The 19,033-nt window shown below is 51.0% G+C and overlaps 1 protein-coding gene and 2 non-coding genes across 5 annotated transcripts in view; 2 read left to right on the top strand and 1 right to left on the bottom strand.

Moving 5' to 3' along the window:
* The first annotated feature begins 4 nt into the window (after window positions 1-4).
* TRNAC-GCA (transfer RNA cysteine (anticodon GCA)) lies at window positions 5-76 on the top strand. The gene has a single exon. It is a non-coding gene; the product is annotated as a tRNA-Cys (tRNA).
* A 417-nt stretch (window positions 77-493) lies between these two features.
* LOC125624909 (U11 spliceosomal RNA) lies at window positions 494-635 on the top strand. Its single transcript, XR_007353430.1, has one exon. It is a non-coding gene; the product is annotated as a U11 spliceosomal RNA (small nuclear RNA).
* Window positions 636-7,462: 6,827 nt separating this feature from the next.
* Window positions 7,463-19,033, bottom strand: part of LOC125624582 (discoidin, CUB and LCCL domain-containing protein 1) — a 64,593-nt gene continuing 53,022 nt past the window's right edge. For all 3 annotated transcript variants that reach the window (XM_048825504.2, XM_048825505.2, XM_048825506.2), the window contains 5 exons: window positions 18,560-18,652; window positions 16,740-16,830; window positions 15,147-15,184; window positions 12,930-13,052; window positions 7,463-8,315 (listed from right to left, as the gene is read on the bottom strand). In XM_048825504.2, coding sequence (XP_048681461.2) covers window positions 7,792-8,315; window positions 12,930-13,052; window positions 15,147-15,184; window positions 16,740-16,830; window positions 18,560-18,652 — 869 coding nt within the window. In that variant the 3' untranslated portion in view covers window positions 7,463-7,791. The remainder of the gene's footprint in view (window positions 8,316-12,929; window positions 13,053-15,146; window positions 15,185-16,739; window positions 16,831-18,559; window positions 18,653-19,033) is intronic.

Below are 19,033 nucleotides of genomic sequence, written 5' to 3'. Positions count from 1 at the left end.
GTGTGGGGGTGTAGCTCAGTGGTAGAGCATTTGACTGCAGATCAAGTGGTCCCTGGTTCAAATTCAGGTGCCCCCTTTAAACAGCCCCTTTCCTCCCCTCCCTTGTGAGCGCCCGTCTCTTCCCCAGGGGCTGCCGCAGCCTCCCCACCCTGGGGCTTGGCTGAAGCTTTTGCCTTGTTTTGAAGCTGCTGTGGATTCCGCCATGGCCTCACCCTGGCCCCGCCCCTCCTCCGGCTCCGCCCCGCCGGGTCTATGGTGGAATCCCAGCATGCCATTCGCCTTATTTGCATCTCCTGCCGGCCTGCTCTGGTGCGCACGTTTGAACGATTTCTGGTTAAATTGCAGTAAAATAAACGAAAAAGCCGTGATGGGACTAGATGGGGATGGTTGTGGGATGTGACATGTGGCTTATCTCAAGGGGAGAACCGGCATCTCGTCCTGACCCTTAAGGCTGAGTCACAGACTGGGGAGGCGGGGCTGCCGGTGGTTTGTTAAAAAGGGCTTCTGCTATGTATGGCACATGAAGTGGGGCGGCTGCGGCTTTTCCCTGCTTCGTGCGGAATCGACATCAAGAGATTTCGGAAGCACAATTTTTGCTTCTGGGGCAGCTGGTAATCGTTGGTTCTGGCGCCCCCAAGTGTGTTGTAAAAATCAGATTGAGATGAGGTGTGATATAGTTTACTTCTTAAGCACGTGTTTTTGATTATAATTCTTTGGGATGGATGGTTTATTAAATGATAACCTAAAAGAGATTGCAGGGGAAGGGGTTTCCTAGCACCCTAACCTGTATTTCTGTAACTCCTTGTAGTTGAAATGAGACTGTTTCCCTCTTTAAACTGTCTCTCTAGGGTATCAAGTGCTCACTGACTGCTGTCCTTCCCACTAAGGTTATGGGTGAGTGTAAGTAGCACTTGAAATAAATTTCTAAATGCCTAGTTTAGAGAATATTTATTTCTACTCCAAATACAAAGATAGTCCTTCCTCTTGCTTTGAAGTCTTTCATAATTTTCCAGACAGGAAGTACATTTATCCTCTAGAACTTAATTTGCTTTATATAATTATTAACTACCTAGAACAGAATATGTATACTTTCCCTTCCCCTCACTGTTTTTTTGTGTTTGGCCTTGCTGTTTGCTAAATACTTAATGATGCATTATTTATCCCTTCCTGCAGTTAGATTTTATTGAAGCATGAATTATATGGGGGGGGGGGGAGGGGAAGAAGCTAGATGCCGTTTGTATGCTTGCAGTTATTTTAACAGAGGGCCATCTAGCAGAGTGAAATTAAAGTTGGTTTCCCTGTTTGAGTTTTAACCCCCACGGGTAAAAATTAGATTTCCCCAAATCTTGCTGTAGTCTGCAAAATATTGTTCCTGAAAGTGATCTTGTGGCGGGCAGTGTTTGAATCAAAGAGAGGGAGTGGATAGGTTGCCAGAAGGTGCTGGTTAGGTAATTCTTCGGGTGCTGGAATCATTCCAGATTAATGCTGGTTATCAAGAACAGGGGCTCAGCCCACCTCCCACTGCAAACTAATGCAAACATCATGCTGGGCATAGTACTATGGTTTATTAACATATGTATTCACCATCTGTATCTGTGTATGTAGCCAAGTGTACACATTTTGTACACTGAGTTTTGTCATAGATTAGATAGATAAAGGATGTGTCTATGAGGGTTAGATAGATAGATAAAGGGTGTTATGGGGATAGATGAATGGATAGATAGCTAAGGGAGGACTGTATGGGAATGGATGGTTAGATAGATAAGGGGGTGTATTGGGATGGATGGATGGATAGATTTTACAAAGATTTTCTCTTTCAAATATGAATCTTAAAAATGCTAAATGTCTCCCACACAGTTTAAATGGCACAACTTGCAAATGACAAGGACAAGCACTAGTCTAGTGTGCTGAGGGACTGGCTGTATACAGAAAAGTAGCCCAGCAGAAACATCCTGTTATGAGTAACTGTGCACTGCCTAATGATGCTCAAGGCCCCTCTCAATGTGTTCTTGGGAAAGGGGAGTTTGTGTTAGAGACACACAAACAATTCCCAGGGAAGACTGGATTTGCTCTGCTTGCAAAACATTCAGATTGTGAAATTTCCTGGGTACTTGGTTCTCTGATATTGTTCACAATTTGTTGTCACAGATGTCAATGGGAATTTTGCTATTGACTTCAGTGCAGACAGGATATCACCCCAGCAGTTTTCGATTAATTTTTTTGAGGTTGTTTTTTTTTCTTCCCTGAAACAATCCCATCTGAGCTTCATGGCTTGACCACAGGAATGTTACTTGTGTCTCAGTCAAACAATGTTACAGGGTAAAAGGAACAAACCTAACTGGAAACCAGAACTGGATGCAGCCAGCAGTTGGGCAGGAGAAGGTTTCCAAATGGAAATACCTAGCTTTGATTGATCCATTCAGATCAGATCTTCCAGTAGTGTGAAGCAGCATCACTCCACTGAGCAATGTGGATTTCCACCAGACCAGGATATAGCCCGTTCCTCTTCAAGGGACTGGAGCCAGGCGAATGGGGCTTTTATTTGGAATCAGTCAATTGCCCTTTGGCGAGATCCAGGTACAGTGAAACACTAACCCTCAGGTGCACCATGAGGCCTCCAGAGCAGCATCACCCAAACCTGGGGGGCTGCAATACTGGCCCTTAGTACCCAGTCCAAACCCCACTGTAGTCAGTGGGAGTCTTTCTGTTGAATATAATGGGAGCTGGATCAGGGCCTTACGTACACCCCCAGTGGCTCTGCCTCTCCAGTGCCAAGCATCACAGCTCTGCGGGGAAGATGGCTGTTCCCTGTCACTGAAAGCAAACGGGGTAGGCAAAGACTTGGGGTTGGTCATTGGGTTTCAAACACCACAAGGGGGCTCCCACGCTGTGGTATTGAACTTGCAGAGTCTCTCACATAGGAAGGCTCTTGCTGAGCCTGGACTTGCTGCATCATTCTGTGCATGTGCATGAGGAGGTACCACAGGTTGCTGCGCCGGATGGATCTGCAGCAAAAGACAACTAGACACACGCATCCTGAGATTCTTGGAATCCGTCTGCTGAATATTAAAGAACCCCCTAATGGTCCTGGGGCTGCTGCCAAAGCGACAGGGCTTTATCCATGCTGTGAGGTATTGCCAGGAGCTGTGTGTGCCTCTACGGAAGTATTTCGGAATGAATGGGGAAGTGCATATAGGAAAGGCTGCACAGCAATCTGTATATGAGGGTGTGTGCATCTCTGGAGGAGTGTACACGTGTGGTTTTGTACAGGGTGTCTGCAGAAAATGGGCATAGCAGAATGGCCTAGTGCAGTGGTTCTCAAACGTTAGCAACCCGAGGACCCCCATTTTGATTTAAAATTTTTCATGGACCCCGAAGCCGGCTTCTCCTTTTCCCTACAGGGGGGGTGCTCAACCCCTGCTCAGCCCCAGGTCCTGCCTCCACTCCACCCCTTCCCCCAAGGCCTGTCCCCAACCCCTCCTCTTCCTGCCCCGGCTCCAACCCTGACCCTCCTCTTCCCCGCCTCTTTCCACCTCTCTCTGAGTGCACCCCATCCCTGCTCCTTCCCCTCCCTCCCAGCACCTCCTGCACACTGCTGAACAGCATGGAGGGAGGGGGAGGAGTTGATCAGCAGAGCTGGTGGCCCCACACATGACTCATGGACCCCTGGAGCTGGACATGACTCGCGGACCCCCAGGGGTTTGGACCATGGTCCCTAGTTTGAGAACCGCTGGCCTACTGGATAGGACACTGAACTGGGACTCAGGAGACCTGAGTATTATTCTTGGCTCTGCTGCTGCTTTGCTGGGTGACCCTGGGCAAGTCAATGCCTGCTCTGTGCCTCAGTCTCCCTATCTGTAAAATGGGGATAAGGATATACTCATTTGTAAAGTGCTTTGAGAGCTACTAATGAAAAGCACTATTAGAAGAGCTAGGTGTGATTATTATTGTTGTTCATTCTTCTCTCCTTGGGAGCACATTGTCAAACACAACACAGATTTGAGGCTCCATTCCCCATGCACTGGAGGAGCTGGAAGCCTGTGATGGTGGAAGGATGGGGTCAGCCAAGATGAGCAGTTCTGACACTGCAGTCATGGGTCTTTTCCATCCATCGGGCTGCTGTTAGAGAAACACAGTTATAGATCATAGAATCATAGAATATCAGGGTTGGAAGGGACCCCAGAAGGTCATCTAGTCCAACCCCCTGCTCGAAGCAGGACCAATTCCCAGTTAAATCATCCCAGCCAGGGCTTTATCAAGCCTGACCTTAAAAACCTCTAAGGAAGGAGATTCTACCACCTCCCTAGGTAACGCATTCCAGTGTTTCACCACCCTCATAGTGAAAAAGTTTTTCCTAATATCCAATCTAAACCTCCCCCACTGCAACTTGAGACCATTACTCCTCGTTCTGTCATCTGCTACCATTGAGAACAGTCTAGAGCCATCCTCTTTGGAACCCCCTTTCAGGTAGTTGAAAGCAGCTATCAAATCCCCCCTCATTCTTCTCTTCTGCAGACTAAACAATCATAGAATCATAGAATATAAGGGTTGGAAGGGACCCCAGAAGGTCATCTAGTCCAACCCCCTGCTCGAAGCAGGACCAATTCCCAGTTAAATCATCCCAGCCAGGGCTTTGTCAAGCCTGACCTTAAAAACCTCTAAGGAAGGAGATTCTACCACCTCCCTAGGTAACGCATTCCAGTGTTTCACCACCCTCATAGTGAAAAAGTTTTTCCTAATATCCAATCTAAACCTCCCCCACTGCAACTTGAGACCATTACTCCTCGTTCTGTCATCTGCTACCATTGAGAACAGTCTAGAGCCATCCTCTTTGGAACCCCCTTTCAGGTAGTTGAAAGCAGCTATCAAATCCCCCCTCATTCTTCTCTTCTGCAGACTAAACAATCATAGAATCATAGAATATAAGGGTTGGAAGGGACCCCAGAAGGTCATCTAGTCCAACCCCCTGCTCGAAGCAGGACCAATTCCCAGTTAAATCATCCCAGCCAGGGCTTTGTCAAGCCTGACCTTAAAAACGTCTAAGGAAGGAGATTCTACCACCTCCCTAGGTAACGCATTCCAGTGTTTCACCACCCTCTTAGTGAAAAAGTTTTTCCTAATATCCAATCTAAACCTCCCCCACTGCAGCTTGAGACCATTACTCCTCGTTCTGTCATCTGATACCATTGAAAACAGTCTAGAGCCATCCTCTTTGGAACCCCCTTTCAGGTAGTTGAAAGCAGCTATCAAATCCCCCCTCATTCTTCTTTTCTGCAGGCTAAACAATCCCAGCTCCCTCAGCCTCTCCTCATAACTCATGTGTTCCAGACCCCTAATCATTTTTGTTGCCCTTCGCTGGACTCTCTCCAATTTATCCACATCCTTCTTGAAGTGTGGGGCCCAAAACTGGACACAGTACTCCAGATGAGGCCTCACTAATGTCGAATAGAGGGGAACGATCACGTCTCTCGATCTGCTCGCTATACCCCTACTTATACATCCCAAAATGCCATTGGCCTTCTTGGCAACAAGGGCACACTGCTGACTCATATCCAGCTTCTCGTCCACTGTCACCCCTAGGTCCTTTTCCGCAGAACTGCTGCCTAGCCATTCGGTCCCTAATCTGTAGCTGTGCATTGGGTTCTTCCGTCCTAAGTGCAGGACCCTGCACTTATCCTTATTGAACCTCATCAGATTTCTTTTGGCCCAATCCTCCAATTTGTCTAGGTCCTTCTGTATCCTATCCCTCCCCTCCAGCGTATCTACCACTCCTCCCAGTTTAGTATCATCCGCAAATTTGCTGAGAGTGCAATCCACACCATCCTCCAGATCATTTATGAAGATATTGAACAAAACCGGCCCCAGGACCGACCCTTGGGGCACTCCACTTGATACCGGCTGCCAACTAGACATGGAGCCATTGATAACTACCCGTTGAGCCCGACAATCTAGCCAGCTTTCTACCCACCTTGTAGTGCATTCATCCAGCCCATACTTCCTTAACTTGCTGACAAGAATACTGTGGGAGACCGTGTCAAAAGCTTTGCTAAAGTCAAGAAACAATACATCCACTGCTTTCCCTTCATCCACAGAACCAGTAATCTCATCATAGAAGGCGATTAGATTAGTCAGGCATGACCTTCCCTTGGTGAATCCATGCTGGCTGTTCCTGATCACTTTCCTCTCATGCAAGTGCTTCAGGATTGATCCCAGCTCCCTCAGCCTCTCCTCATAAGTCATGTGTTCTAGACCCCTAATCATTTTTGTTGCCCTTCGCTGGACTCTCTCCAATTTCTCCACATCCTTCTTGTAGTGTGGGGCCCAAAACTGGACACAGTACTCCAGATGAGGCCTCACCAATGTCGAATAGAGGGGAACGATCACGTCCCTCGATCTGCTCGCTATGCCCCTACTTATACATCCCAAAATGCCATTGGCTTTCTTGGCAACAAGGGCACAAATCAAATTCCCCTTGGGAAACATTGCTGTCCCCAAGCAACACCATGAAGCTGGGACTGCGATGGTACGTTCTTAAGAAGAGCACCAAGCTCCCCGTCCTGTCTCGGCACTGCAGTTAATGTCTAGTATTGCTATGCAGCTTTGTCCCTTTCCAAGAATCTTGGATTAAGTGCTTGTTGCAGGGAAAGAGGCAGAAAGATCACAGGAAACAGGTGCAATTCTTTAACAGGTAGAAAGGAATGGCCACTACGCTTTGCAACCAGTGTCCTCCTATCCCATTGCAAACATTGCCTATTTGATCAGTGAAGAAGCCAGTTAGAGAGAGGATAGAATTGCAATTCCTTTCCTCTTGATTCCAGTTTCCCCTGATCTGTCCTACCATGCATGTGCAGAATATCTGTCGTTTCATAGCTGATTTAAAAGAGGGACTTAGCTCCAGATCTTCAAAGGTATTTAGGTGCCTTTCTGCAGACACACATGTAAGTAATTTCATTCCTAAAAACCGCTCAGGTGAGTAATGTGATTTGCCTGCATAACATCACTGTTTGCTGGACTGAGCCCCTGGTCAGTGAATGTAGGTGTAAAAAACATAGTTCGTGGGTTTTTTAAAAAACATTTTACAAGCCCTAATTTATCTGTAAATATTTTCCTGCTGTTTTGATTTTATACTTCAAGGAAGAGCAGCCTTTGTTTTGGGATTTAAACACCGCACACCAGCTTGTGCTGGAAAGGTATTTATCTGCCAGTGACAGGAGACAAACACAGGAACTGAAACCGACTAGAAACAAAACGTGAAACTGACCTGCCTGTTTTCACCATGAAAGGCAGAAGAACAAACAAACCAACAGCCTTGGTGCTGATGAGGTTTGTAAAATTCCATTCAAGTTTTAATACCAGAGGGAGGCATTAGAGAGCTCATACGGCAGCAGGGGGCGCTCTTTCACTTTATGTGTAGCCAATGGCAAAATAGAAATGATGGTTATTAAGAAAACAGTAATAGTGATGCAGGTAAAGGAGATATATATTTATATACGATCATTGATCCTGACACTGCCCCTTCGAATCCGAAAGGGAGGTGAAGATGATCTGGGGTATCTATTAAGTTCAAGGGAAAAAAACAACCCAAACAAAATAATCAGGTAGTTAGACGGATCAGCCTCTTCCGCACAAATCCGGCGCTATAAACCCCATGGCTATTTCATTTCCCTTTGCTGGTGATAGACAGGGCTGCTGCTTCTTGCTCTATAGGCCCAGAGCAGATTCCCCAGTGCAGCCGGACCCCCTTCTCCAGCTGCCTGGTGTGTGTCTAATGTGAGTCTCTTTTCCACAGCCTCACAAAGGTTCGTGGTAAATGTGGGTGAGAGGGAAGTCTTGGATCTGGAAGCAGTGCCTTTCTGGGGAGGTGGTGAGCCCCGCTAAGCCGTCACCCCACAGGGTGGAAGTCCGCTCAGTCTGGGGCTCTGTGTACACAGTGCTGGCTTGGTGGGATCCCTCCCTTCTTGTGCTGTTCGGCGTCTCACCAAGCCGCTGAGCTGGGAAGTCATACTGTGGCTGGATCCCTGGGGACATCGGGGAGGCCAGCGACCCTGCCCGACCTTGGGTGGTGGGGACTACTTTGATGACACAGGTGTTCTTCTTGGCAGTGGCACCCCCGGCCTCCAGGGCTTGCTCTGTGAAGGGGGTGGCGTACTCAGGCTCGGGTGGCAGGGGCTCTGCGTACTCATGGTACTTGCCCGGCACGTCATAGTGGTTCACTACCAGCGGGAGCGTGTAGCCTTCGTCCAGGGCGGGTTTGAAGGTGGATGGGGCTGTCTGACTGCTGGGGCTCACCTGGACCATGTCAGGCTCAGCATATTCTGCAAAGGAAAAGCAGCACAAGCCCTTATAAAGGCAACCGAGCCCCTGAAACAGCTGGTCCCATGATATGGGCACAGATTTTCCAACCTGAGCCTAGAAAGGATTCCATCACTGGCTGCTCGGGGATCCAGTTGCCAGAGCTGGGGGAGGAGAGGGGCGTGACTTGTTCCTTCAGGCCTCCCCTGTGAGAGACCAGGGACCTCTTTCTGCCAGCCCTGACCGAGCTCCTACCCCCATTGGGAATCATTGCAGTTCCCTGTAGCTGATCGACCCTCAGCAAAGCAGCCGATTGCTCTCTCTGCCAGGCTTTTACCAGCTGGTGCAGATGATGGCGAGATGCCCAGACATTACCAACAATACACTCAAGGCCTCAGATCCCTGTTCTGTTTTCAGCTGACGGGTCCCTTTGTATGGATGGCACTGTTATCAGCTGCTCAAGCATCCAGATGTTTGCTGCTGGACTGAGGCCCATTTCCCCTTCCCGGGTGACTGTCAGGTCCTTCAGTAACAGATAGGGGAGAAGATGTCTGAGAAGCCAGACCGCCAAGAGGAGAGGATCCCAGGAGCTGAGTCTGAGAAATGGCCTGTGGTAGGAAGCTGGGCCGGGAACCAGTAAGGGGCTCGGAGGGGCTGATTCCAGCCACTTCCTGTGGGGCTCTGATCTGGAATCCAGTGGTGAGGGTGGGTCTGGGGTTCCCTATCCTCCCTAGCACAGGGGGAGGAAAGCCTCCCTGAGATAAAGGACTCAAGGACTACAGAGCCCAGTCTGGGGCTGTTAATCTGATACTGGGTCAGGGGCTGTCTGGCCTGCAGGACTTTTTATTGCCCCAGAAGGGGTGAGATCGTGAGGGACCTGGCCGGAGGGCCAGAATCATGAGACAAGACCCACTGTTGCAGTGCCAAACAGCTGACGGGGCGGGCGGGGGTGAGGTGGATTTGCTGCAACACTGCCTGGCTGTGAGGGGATGGGCTGGCTGATGAGTTTGCTTGGACACCCTCCCTCTGCCACCTACCTACCTGCAGCTCCTTTATAGTCCCTATGTTGATGTATGTCAGGTAGCAATCAAGCCACTAGTGGGGACCCCAGAGAATCCCCTGACAGAGAGGGGTCCCCCAGCAAAGTCAGGGCAGCTGGTGGCACACACCCTTGGCAGGGCAGCTCCTGGGGCAGGAGGAGGTGTTGGGGAAATGTTCCTATCTACACCAATCTGGTACTTCCTATCTGGTACCCTTGGCAGCTGGCATGAGGAAGGGCTGCTGGGACCTGTACCGAAGGCTGAGGTAATCCTGAGCTGACCCAGCATGGGGAAGAAGGGGCCAAGGTGGTGGTGAAAAGCTGCCCCCCCCCCCACCGGCGAGCCATACACTGAGCTGAGCTCCAGTGCAGGGAGGAACCTAGCCCAGAGAGTGATCTAAGATCTTAACTCACCCCATTGCTGCAGCATGTGGGGCCCAGCTCCTCAGCTGTAATGAGTGCCCCAGTCCCACGGAAATCAATGGGAGCTAGGCACACACAGGCGGGACAACAGAAGGGCAGGGAGTCCTGATCAAGCTGGGAGTGGGCCTGGGTTACAAACATATCCTGGATCGGCTTGTGCCAAGGGCTGAGAGGAAGCCAGGCTGAGGTTTCCAGAGGGAGCGAGACAGGAGCTGTTCTTTGCAGCTGCGCTGGGTTGTTTCAGTGAGAACTGACCGGTGGAGCCTGGTTCAGCCATTTGGCCTGCTCTGGCTCGGGAGCTGCTAGCAGTGACAACGGGAGCAGGAGTCTTTTCAGCGCTAGGCTGGATGGAATCTGGCCCAGAGCACCAGTGGCCATGGCAGGGGAGCGAGTTTAATGGATCTCGGCCCAGTCTGCAGTGAGCAGCAGCCCACACTGGAGAATCCACCACCTCAAATGGCCCCCTTGCTGTTGGAGGTTGCGGGGGAGGAGAGGGAAGGGCTAACTGGCCATGGAGACTGAACTCCATCCTTCCCTGCACTGCTAGTTCTTCCAGCTCAGGGTTGGCAGGGGAATCACGGGGGAAGCTTGATCTGTGGATAAACAGAGATCTTTGGTCTCCAGGGCTGTCAAGCCCCAGCCCTTCCCCACCAGGAAAGCTGTGGGGAGGGTGGCCACAGAAGCCCTGCATGGCAGTATCATCCACTTCACCTCTCTGCCCCAAGGCGGCCCACTCTCAGCCCACACCAGGAGAGGGATCTCTATGCCAGGCCGTGGCTTGGGGCATGCACCCTCCGGGAGATGCGCTATAAAGGTTCCCTCTCCCGGGCACATGAGGCTCCTGTGTCAACGGCAGAAATTTAACCCTCACTCCTCCTGCCCCCTTAGTTAGCCAGTTCACTGCTGTCTGTGACTGAGCCCCATGTCTGAGCTGGGCTGGCTGGTGTAGGTGGTACCAGTGCCCTCTACTGGCAGGTGCAGCATTGCATTGTCTGTGCACCCATCTGTTCTGTCTGCTGGGTCGCAAGTTCCATTCTTGGGTGGTGCACATGTGTAGGTAGCAGATCATGGGGCCTGGTGATAGGTGCTAGTGCAGGAGCAGGGCTGGTTCTGGGGGCGGGCAAGCAGGGCAGCTGACTCGTGTGCCAAGTTCCAGGGGGCTCTGTACCACTTGCCTTTTTCGCTGCTCTCAGGGTGTGTGTGTGGGGCGATGTTTTCTGCCCTAGCCAGCAAAACACCCCAGGCTGCTCCTGCCCAGGAGAATGGGAGTCAGGACTCTAGTTCTGATCCTGGCAACAGGAGGGAGCATTGTGTAGTGGTTAGAGCAGGTGTCTGGTAACTAGGATTCCTGGGTTCTGTTTTCAGCACTGCCACTGATCTGTTGAGTGACTTTGGGCAAGTCACTTCACCTTGCTGGGCCTCAGTTTCCCCAGCTGTAAAGTGGGGATACTGATACCCCTTGTTGGATCATATTAAAGAAGTTCTGTATTAAAATCACAAATGAGTTTGATTCCCCAGAGTTTAAATTCCAGGGTATTACTAATTAAGAGGTCTCTTGGTTTTTGGTACTGTTTCTCTCCCTCTATGTGTGAAACTTGCAAGCTGCTAATTGTGTTAGTACATTCTAAGACAGAGTCTATTCTCAAAGCAATTCACAGAGAGAGAGACTCAAAGCAATACTCTAACAACAGAAACAGAACCCAGAGACTCCCCACCCTTTTGTTGTATTAACAATTGTGATTAAAATAGAGATAGAGGATGTATGTGGATGGATGCTTGGTGTGGATAATAACTGAATGATCAGGGAGGTGCCAGCCTAAGAATCCAGTGTCCATCGGCTGAAGAAGGCGTCAAGTGGAAATAACCAGAGGACCCCCCGGAGGGCAGACTGGAATCCACCCAACAGCCTCAAGAATGGGAGAACCAAAGAACAAGATAACATCTTGTAGCCGTCAGGAATGTGCTATCTGCTGATTGATTCAGCAACAGCATGATGAAGCAATTCCCATAGACTGGCATAGGAAGAAATTCCTATAAAAATAGACTCTAAAAAGTGAGAACTTTGGGGTCTGATTCTGCAAACCAACTTCCAGGAGCATCAGATGAGCATCTGACAAGGCCCTGCTCCCTCCTCATGTCCAGGCCACTTGGCCAGTGGCTTGGCATGAGCAACTCTAAGGCTGGTAACTATGATAACAACCTTGCAGAACCTGTGTGTGTGGGTGTGTATGTGTGTGTTTGTATGAATGAATGTGTGAATAAATATGAGATTGAATGGAATGTTATAGCTATAACTAACTGCTTACTATGATTCTTTCTGTATTCACAATAAATGTGGTATTTTGCCTTTTTCCCTTTAATAAGATCCTGCTGGTTTTTATTTTATTGGTACAACACCCTTGGAGGTGAAGCTGTTAGCGTTTGTAAGGTGCTGAGGGATCCTTGAATAAAAGGTGCCACAGATCTTCAAAGTGGCCCGCCTTGCCCCATGCTTAGGGAGAGGGGTTGATACATCAGTGCAAACATGCTGGTGCTAACGTGTGGGGTTGAAGGCTCCCCGGGAATCTCTGGGTCTAGTTTGGCCTGATTAGACTGATTCTGGTAAAACAGGTCCCATTTCTGGAGGCTGAGCTCTCTTGGATTGTCCAGTCGTCTCTTCAGGAAGCCCTATTGCTTGAGTTATTTGAAAACTGGCATGGACGATGCCCTGGAAAACACGCTGGAGGGAACAATCCTGAGCCATGGAGCAGGGGTAAGGAGGGGTAGGTGATGCTCTCTATTCTGGGAGTGGTCCCCATGCTCTAATATAGTGGTTCCCTATAGGAACCAAGGGGTGCTGCTTGTTCAGGGAAAGCTCCTGGCAGGCCAGGCCGGTTTGTTTACCTGCCGTGTCCGCAGGTTCGGCCGATTGCAGCTCCCAATGGCCGCGGTTTGCTGTTCTCAGCCAATGGGAGCTGCAGGAAGCGGCGTGGGCTGAGGGACATACTGGCTGCCGCTTCCTGCAGCTCCTATTGGCCTGGAGCAGCGAACTGTGGCCACTGGGAGCTGCAATCGGCTGAACCTGTGGACGCGGCAGGTAAACAAACCATCCCGTCCCGTCAGGGGCTTTCCCTGAACAAGCCGCACCCCTAGTTTGGGAACCACTGCTCTAATGGAACACCCAGCTCCCCATTACCTGGTGAATGAGCCCCGCTGAGCTCAACTGGGGTCCCAGCCATGGGGAACGAGGTCAGTTCAGAGCTGGACGGTTGTAGGCTCTCACTGGCGCACACCTGGCTGGATTCCAATTTCGGATACCCTAAGGAGAGAGGTGGAACCCCCCAAGCCTCTGTTAGTTGGGTGGCTTTTCTTCTCTTCCCTAAGGCTGAGCGGGAGGCACACAGTGCAGCTGCAGCGTTAGGGCTGGCAAGCAGGGAAACAAACTGCAGAGGAGTTAAGGTAGTTGGGTGGCCCAGAAAACCAGTGGGTGCAAATTTAGAGGCCACTTCTCAAACCAGACCGTAGAAGGGCAAAAGGGGGTCAGCAAAGTACCTGGAGGAAGGATAGGCCTGGGCGTCAGGACTCATGGGTTCTATAACTACCAATAACACTAACTTGGTTTAATACCAATATCTCGCTCTTACAGAGCACTTTCCAGCAGTAGCAATTGAAAGGCCATACACAATGGTTGCCCAGCTAATGCCATTTTACAGATGGAGAAACTGAGGCAGAGAATGGGGAAACGGGTTCCCCAAGGTCACCCACCAGGCCCGTGGCAAAGCCGGGAATAGAACCTAGGTCTCTTGGTTCTATCTACTAGGCAACACTGCCTCACATTCAGGCAGCGTCCATGGGCTTGTCCACATGGGGACTTAGTGTGCTGCAACCCAGGGTGTGGCTGTTCAGGGCTCTGGCCTGCTGCTTGCTAACAGCAGTGTGTCAAAGCACACAGTGGAACCTGTCGGGTGCCCTGTGCACCCCTTACACCCTTTGCCAGTTGTCCCCAGGGTCATACTAGTGCATGAAGAATTACAGCCCGGCTCATCTTGCACTAGCTGGCCATGCAAACAAGCCCTTGCACCAGTGTTACCAGGTGGATTTTTAAATGGAGTTGTTTACATCAGAGCAGCTTTTCTTATAGAGACAACTCCCATATGGGAATAGTAAAAGACTGGGGATGGGAAGGGCAGCTAAGACAGACACTTCAGCCTTTGGGCTGCTTCTCCCCTGCCCTGCGCCTTTCCCCCCATGCAGAGTGAGCGTAGCCCACGACTCGAGCAGGATGCTCTCTGCAGAGGTGTAAATGACGTCAGAGGCAGCAAGGAATCGGGCCCCGTGGAGGCCAGTGAATTAGCGTGGCACTCGTGTGTCACAAAGTAGCCATGTGCCAGGAAAGGCACCTGCCCATCCCCCAGATAATCCCCAGCAATATCAGCGCTGGCAGAGAAGTGGGTGTGAGTGACACCTGGGTGGGGGAGGAGGGTTTCAATGTGAGCTTCATTGCAAGCTTGTAATCAAAGATTTAGGCCAACATTTGTCATTGTGTCTGCTGTTTTTGGGTGCACAACATGAGACACCTCGGGGATGAGGAGGAGGCTGTCCCAATGGTTAGCTTGCCAGCCTAGGCTGTGCAAGACCTAGTTTTGAATCCTTGCTTTGCCACAGATTTCCTGTGTGACCTTGGTCAAGTACCTTAGCTGTGCTCTGTGCCTCAGTTCCCCATCTGCCCAACCGGAATACCAGCACTGCCCTTCCTCCTAGGGGTATCTGAGGATAAATACAGTGAAGAGTGGGAGATGATGAGATGGGGGGGCATTGTAAGTACCTAAGATGGAGAGCTAGAACCTATGACCCCAGCTGAAGTAAGGAGGAGTTGTGGGTGCTCAATGGCTCTGACAATAGAGACCAAAGACACAGATCCTCAAAGGTATTAAGGTGCGCCTCTTCCATTGATTTCAAGGGGAGTTACGTTCCTAAATACCTTTGATCTGAGCCAAGGTGGTTCAAAGGGGGCACCAGAATGAGCAGCTACGTCTGAACATTGTGGCCTTTATGCATTTGTGGGGGAGTGAAATGCCTCCTGAGCAGGCCAGCATGCGGCCCGAGCCCCACTTGAGCCCATGGAATATCCCCCTTAAGCGAGGAGCAGCCTGGCTGAGGGTCTGAGCTCAGAGGGGCTTGGGAAGTGCTGCTTTGCTGTTGCTGATATGTCCGCTGAGGAGTGTGCCAACTGCCAACAGGACAGACTAGGAAACATTAAACCAGAGTGACTCATTTTGCTACTAATGTGGAAATAACCTGCTGTCGGAGTCCAGCCCTTCCTGACTCTCAGGGAAGCCCTGGGCAGACCGTTTGCCAGCTGGCTACCATCCCACCTGGTCCTGGTTACTCCAGTGCTTCAGGGGGCACTTACCTTTCATGAGGCTGCAGTTCAGATCAGCTGCTGTCTTCCTGCCAAAAGAGAGAGGGGGAAACAAGGCAAGTCCACAGCAGCTCCGCACAGGCTGAGCACCCGTGAAGCCAGCGCACGGCCCAGGTGCTGGTAAGCAGGTTAGAGCAGCCCATTTGCTCCCAACTAGCACAATGCAGAATCTATCTTTGAGGACTAATGAAGAGCTTTGTTCATGGACAACTTCCCAGGGTGTCACATAATTTGAACTCTCAATTACTCAAAGGTCTCAGGGGACACCCCAAATTGCAGGGGCCTGGTACGTGTGTGCTTCAGCAGTACAGAGCTCCTAAATGCACCAGGGAGAGCTCTGAGCTCCTAATCTGTTCCTGCAGAGCTTGTGAGCACTGGGTCTGAAGTCAGCAGTTCAGCACCTGCTACCTCCTGCGACATAAGCCCTGGAGCCCAAGGAGTCAGGGTTCACCTGAACATACCACTCAAACCCCAGTGAATTCACCAGCTGTGGATCAACTTTGCCTTTGCCCAGGGCAGCAGTTCAGGATGCAGAGGGCCAGCTTGACTTTGGGCATCTGTACAAATACTGGTACTGCCCTTGTGAAGGGGGGAGAAATGGGAGAATCCAGAGGCATGGCATGAATGCAACCGCATGGCGTAGTGGTGAGTGCAGGGCAGCGGGAGTCAATGGTGGATTAGCCACTGAGCCAATGGGGCCCGTGCCCAGGGGCCCCAGCCAATTTGGGGGGGCCTGGAAACATGGGCACCCCCGTGCCCCGACCCGCTCCCCAGCAGGAGCGCCAGGCAGGCAGGGAGAGCGTGAAAAGCCCCCGCGCCCTGACCCCGCTCCCCAGCAGGAGCGCCGGGTGGGCAGCGGGGATTGCAGGCAGAAGAGGTGGAGAGGGGCCCCCACTTGTTCTGGCCCAGGACCCCACAAACCCCTAATCCGCTTCTGGCAGAAGCCAGGACTCCTGGGTCCTATTCTTGGCCCTCTCGCTGGTTTATACGGCTGTGGGTAGCTTCTTTTGCCTCACTGAGCATCAGTATTCTCCATTGATGAGACGGGAATCGCGATCCAGGCCCAGAGCAGAGGTACAGTGAGGAGCCCCAGCAGGAGGATGCTGGGGGTGTGAGTCACTGAAGCCCACAGAGCCCCAGCAGGGGGATGCTGGTGAGTGGCTTGTGTGTCTAGCACATTGGCTACCATGGCTCAGGAACACAAGTCCCAGCAACCATTACAATCGAGGGCTTTTACCTTTGGTGCAGCCTTCGGGGCTCCAGAAGGTTGGCACTGAGCTTTGCAAAGGGTGGGCCGCCTCCTGGTTTGGATGGGGCCCCTCAGAGGCATGTTCAGCAGGGGCTGCCTGGTGCCAGCCCAGCCTTGGGGGTGCTGACTCCACAGCCTGTGTGCCCAGCCCTGGGTTCTGTCAGCAGCAGGTTCTGTTTCAGGAGAAATGCTGCCCCTGGTGTCTTTGGTGAGGGACAAGTCTGATCCCGGGGGAGAGCACCCTGCTCTGGGAGCCTCTGCAGGGGGTGCTGGGAGATGATGGAGGGAAACAGGGAGCACGGGACGGGGGAGAAGGCAGGAGGGGCATCACTCACCTCTTCTTATGGCAGAGGAGAGCCAGCAGCAAGAGGCCAGACGAGAGCAGCACAAAGCCCCCGATCAGCAGCATCACCAGTAACATGGAGCCTGGGGAAGGAAGCAGGGACTCAGCAAAGGGCTCCTCTGTCCCTCCCTCCCTTCTGGTGTCAGTGGAAGCTGGTTACACCACACCCCAATGAGGATGCACTGCTCCAGACCCCTGTTGCAGAGGGTCCAAGCTCTGCCACTGCAGCCCTGACTCCAACGGGAGCCATGTTAAGTAAAGGAAAATACAGAGTCTGAATTTTTGCTTCTATGCCTATGTCACTCCACTGGGTGCAGGGCAGTGACTCCTGATTTACCCCACTGTGACTCAACTGGCTTCAGGGGCATGAGTGCTGATTAGACCAGTCAAGGATCACAACCCAGGACAGGTTTCAGAGTAACAGCCATCTGTATTTGCAAAAAGAAAAGGAGTACTTGGTTAGTCTCTAAGGTGCCACAAGTACTCCTTTTCTTTTTGCAAACCCAGGACAGTATTTTTAGAAAGGCAGATTGACCAAAACCACAGGGAAAAAATCCCGAAAACTTTTAATTGTGGCAGGATTTTTTTAAAAAAGCTCTGTTATTTAATCCTTCTCCTTCTGATGCCAAAACAGACCTCATGAAACAGGCTTCAGGTCACCACATGTTCCCCTGCATTTTTGCAATCAATGGGCAGGTGGCCAGCTTGTAAACTAAACTCAGGAGGCCAAAATCTGGTTAAAGGAGATTGAAAGGGGAGGGGTAGCTCCTACTGCACCAGCTGACCTCAGCTGCACTTATGTAAACGCAGAGTCACTCCAGATTGACACCACTATTAGTGCAAGAGGAGTTTGGGCAGATCTTCCTTATTGAAATAAAGGGCCTGATTCCCGGTTATGCCACTACCGGTTTGCTCTGGCATCACTGCACCGAGGAGGACAGAGTTGTGCTGGGTCAAGCTGAAGTGTAGCACAAGGGCATTGGATCAGGCTCAGAGTTCTTCCAACTCATTTCAGTCTATCCCTTTCCCTCCCGTGTGAGTCATGCAGCTCCCATCTACATCCCTGTCTAACTTTGCAGGAGTTCTGGGCAGGGGGTGAGAAGACACATCACAGTCTGAAACAAGACCAAATAACATGCTGATAGTGCCGTAGGGGACTAATCCTGCTCTCATGGGGGTACAGCAGGAGCAATGCCACATAAGTTTGGGCCTGTATACTGTACACATGAGCCAGTATACTCCAAGTGCTCAATGCATGCTACTTAACTTGGGGGGGGGGGATTCTAAAAGGTGCAGAGGGGAGTTAGGTACCCAATTCCCACTGACTTGCATAGGGGGAGTTGGATGTCGAGCTGCCCTTTGAAAATTTCTTTCTTGTCCTGCACGGCTCCACTGTCAAGAGAGCATTATTATCGTCACATTCTGGGTGGGGAAATTGAGGCACAAAGGTTAACACCCTGACTTGTTTAAAATATGTGTATCCAGTTGCATAAGCTAACCTCCATGTGCAGTCAGGAGCCTAATTTGCAAGTACAACCGCCTCTGTAGTGTGCACAGATCAGGTGTCTGCACAAGCCAGTAGCCGACCACGTGTCTAACTGGCCATTTGGGTTTGCACATTCTGGATTTGCATGCCCAGATTCATCCCAGGGTTGCCCGTTTACTGGTGCACATGAGTAACTTTTAAAATTGGTCCTGAAATGACTGACTTCCTCAGAGTCGCACAGTGAGTTAGTGGCAGAGTTGAAGATAAGTCTTCCCCCAGCTTGGACCACTAGGCCATGCTACCCCTGTGCTCTGAGCTGCACCTACCTGCTTTTTCCGGATTTATGGTGACTCCTGGGATCGCGGTGCGATCGGTGGGGATGCTGGTCAGAATGGGAACCTCCTTTGGGGCACTGGGTACTGCAAACCACACAGTTTAATAAGCACCATTAACATGCAACAAGTAATGAACAGTCAGCTACTCCTCTCCAGCAAAGAATCTGGCCTGTGTCCACCTGAACCTGCCCTGCTCCCTAGACAGCAGCACGGGGCAGAAGTGACTGTTTTCCAGCAGAAGCCTGGTTGTTCCAAGCTGATGGTAACACTCTTAGTTGTATAGGGTGCTTTTCATCCCTCTACTGCAATGCAGATACCTCTGGGGTGGAGGACAGCTTGTCTAACACTTTGCTGTAATGCTACACAGCAGTTGAGGACAGGAAGGAAAGAAAATCCAATTGAAACTGCAGGGGAATTTAGAGTGGCAGGATGCACTGGCTAAGGAGGATCTAGCCAGGCTAACCT

The sequence above is a fragment of the Caretta caretta genome, chromosome 19, assembly GCF_965140235.1.
Source record: "Caretta caretta isolate rCarCar2 chromosome 19, rCarCar1.hap1, whole genome shotgun sequence".
NCBI classification, from domain to species: Eukaryota; Metazoa; Chordata; order Testudines; family Cheloniidae; genus Caretta; species Caretta caretta.
Note: the sequence above shows the minus strand (reverse complement) of the source record. Positions and strands in the feature narration are given on the sequence as shown.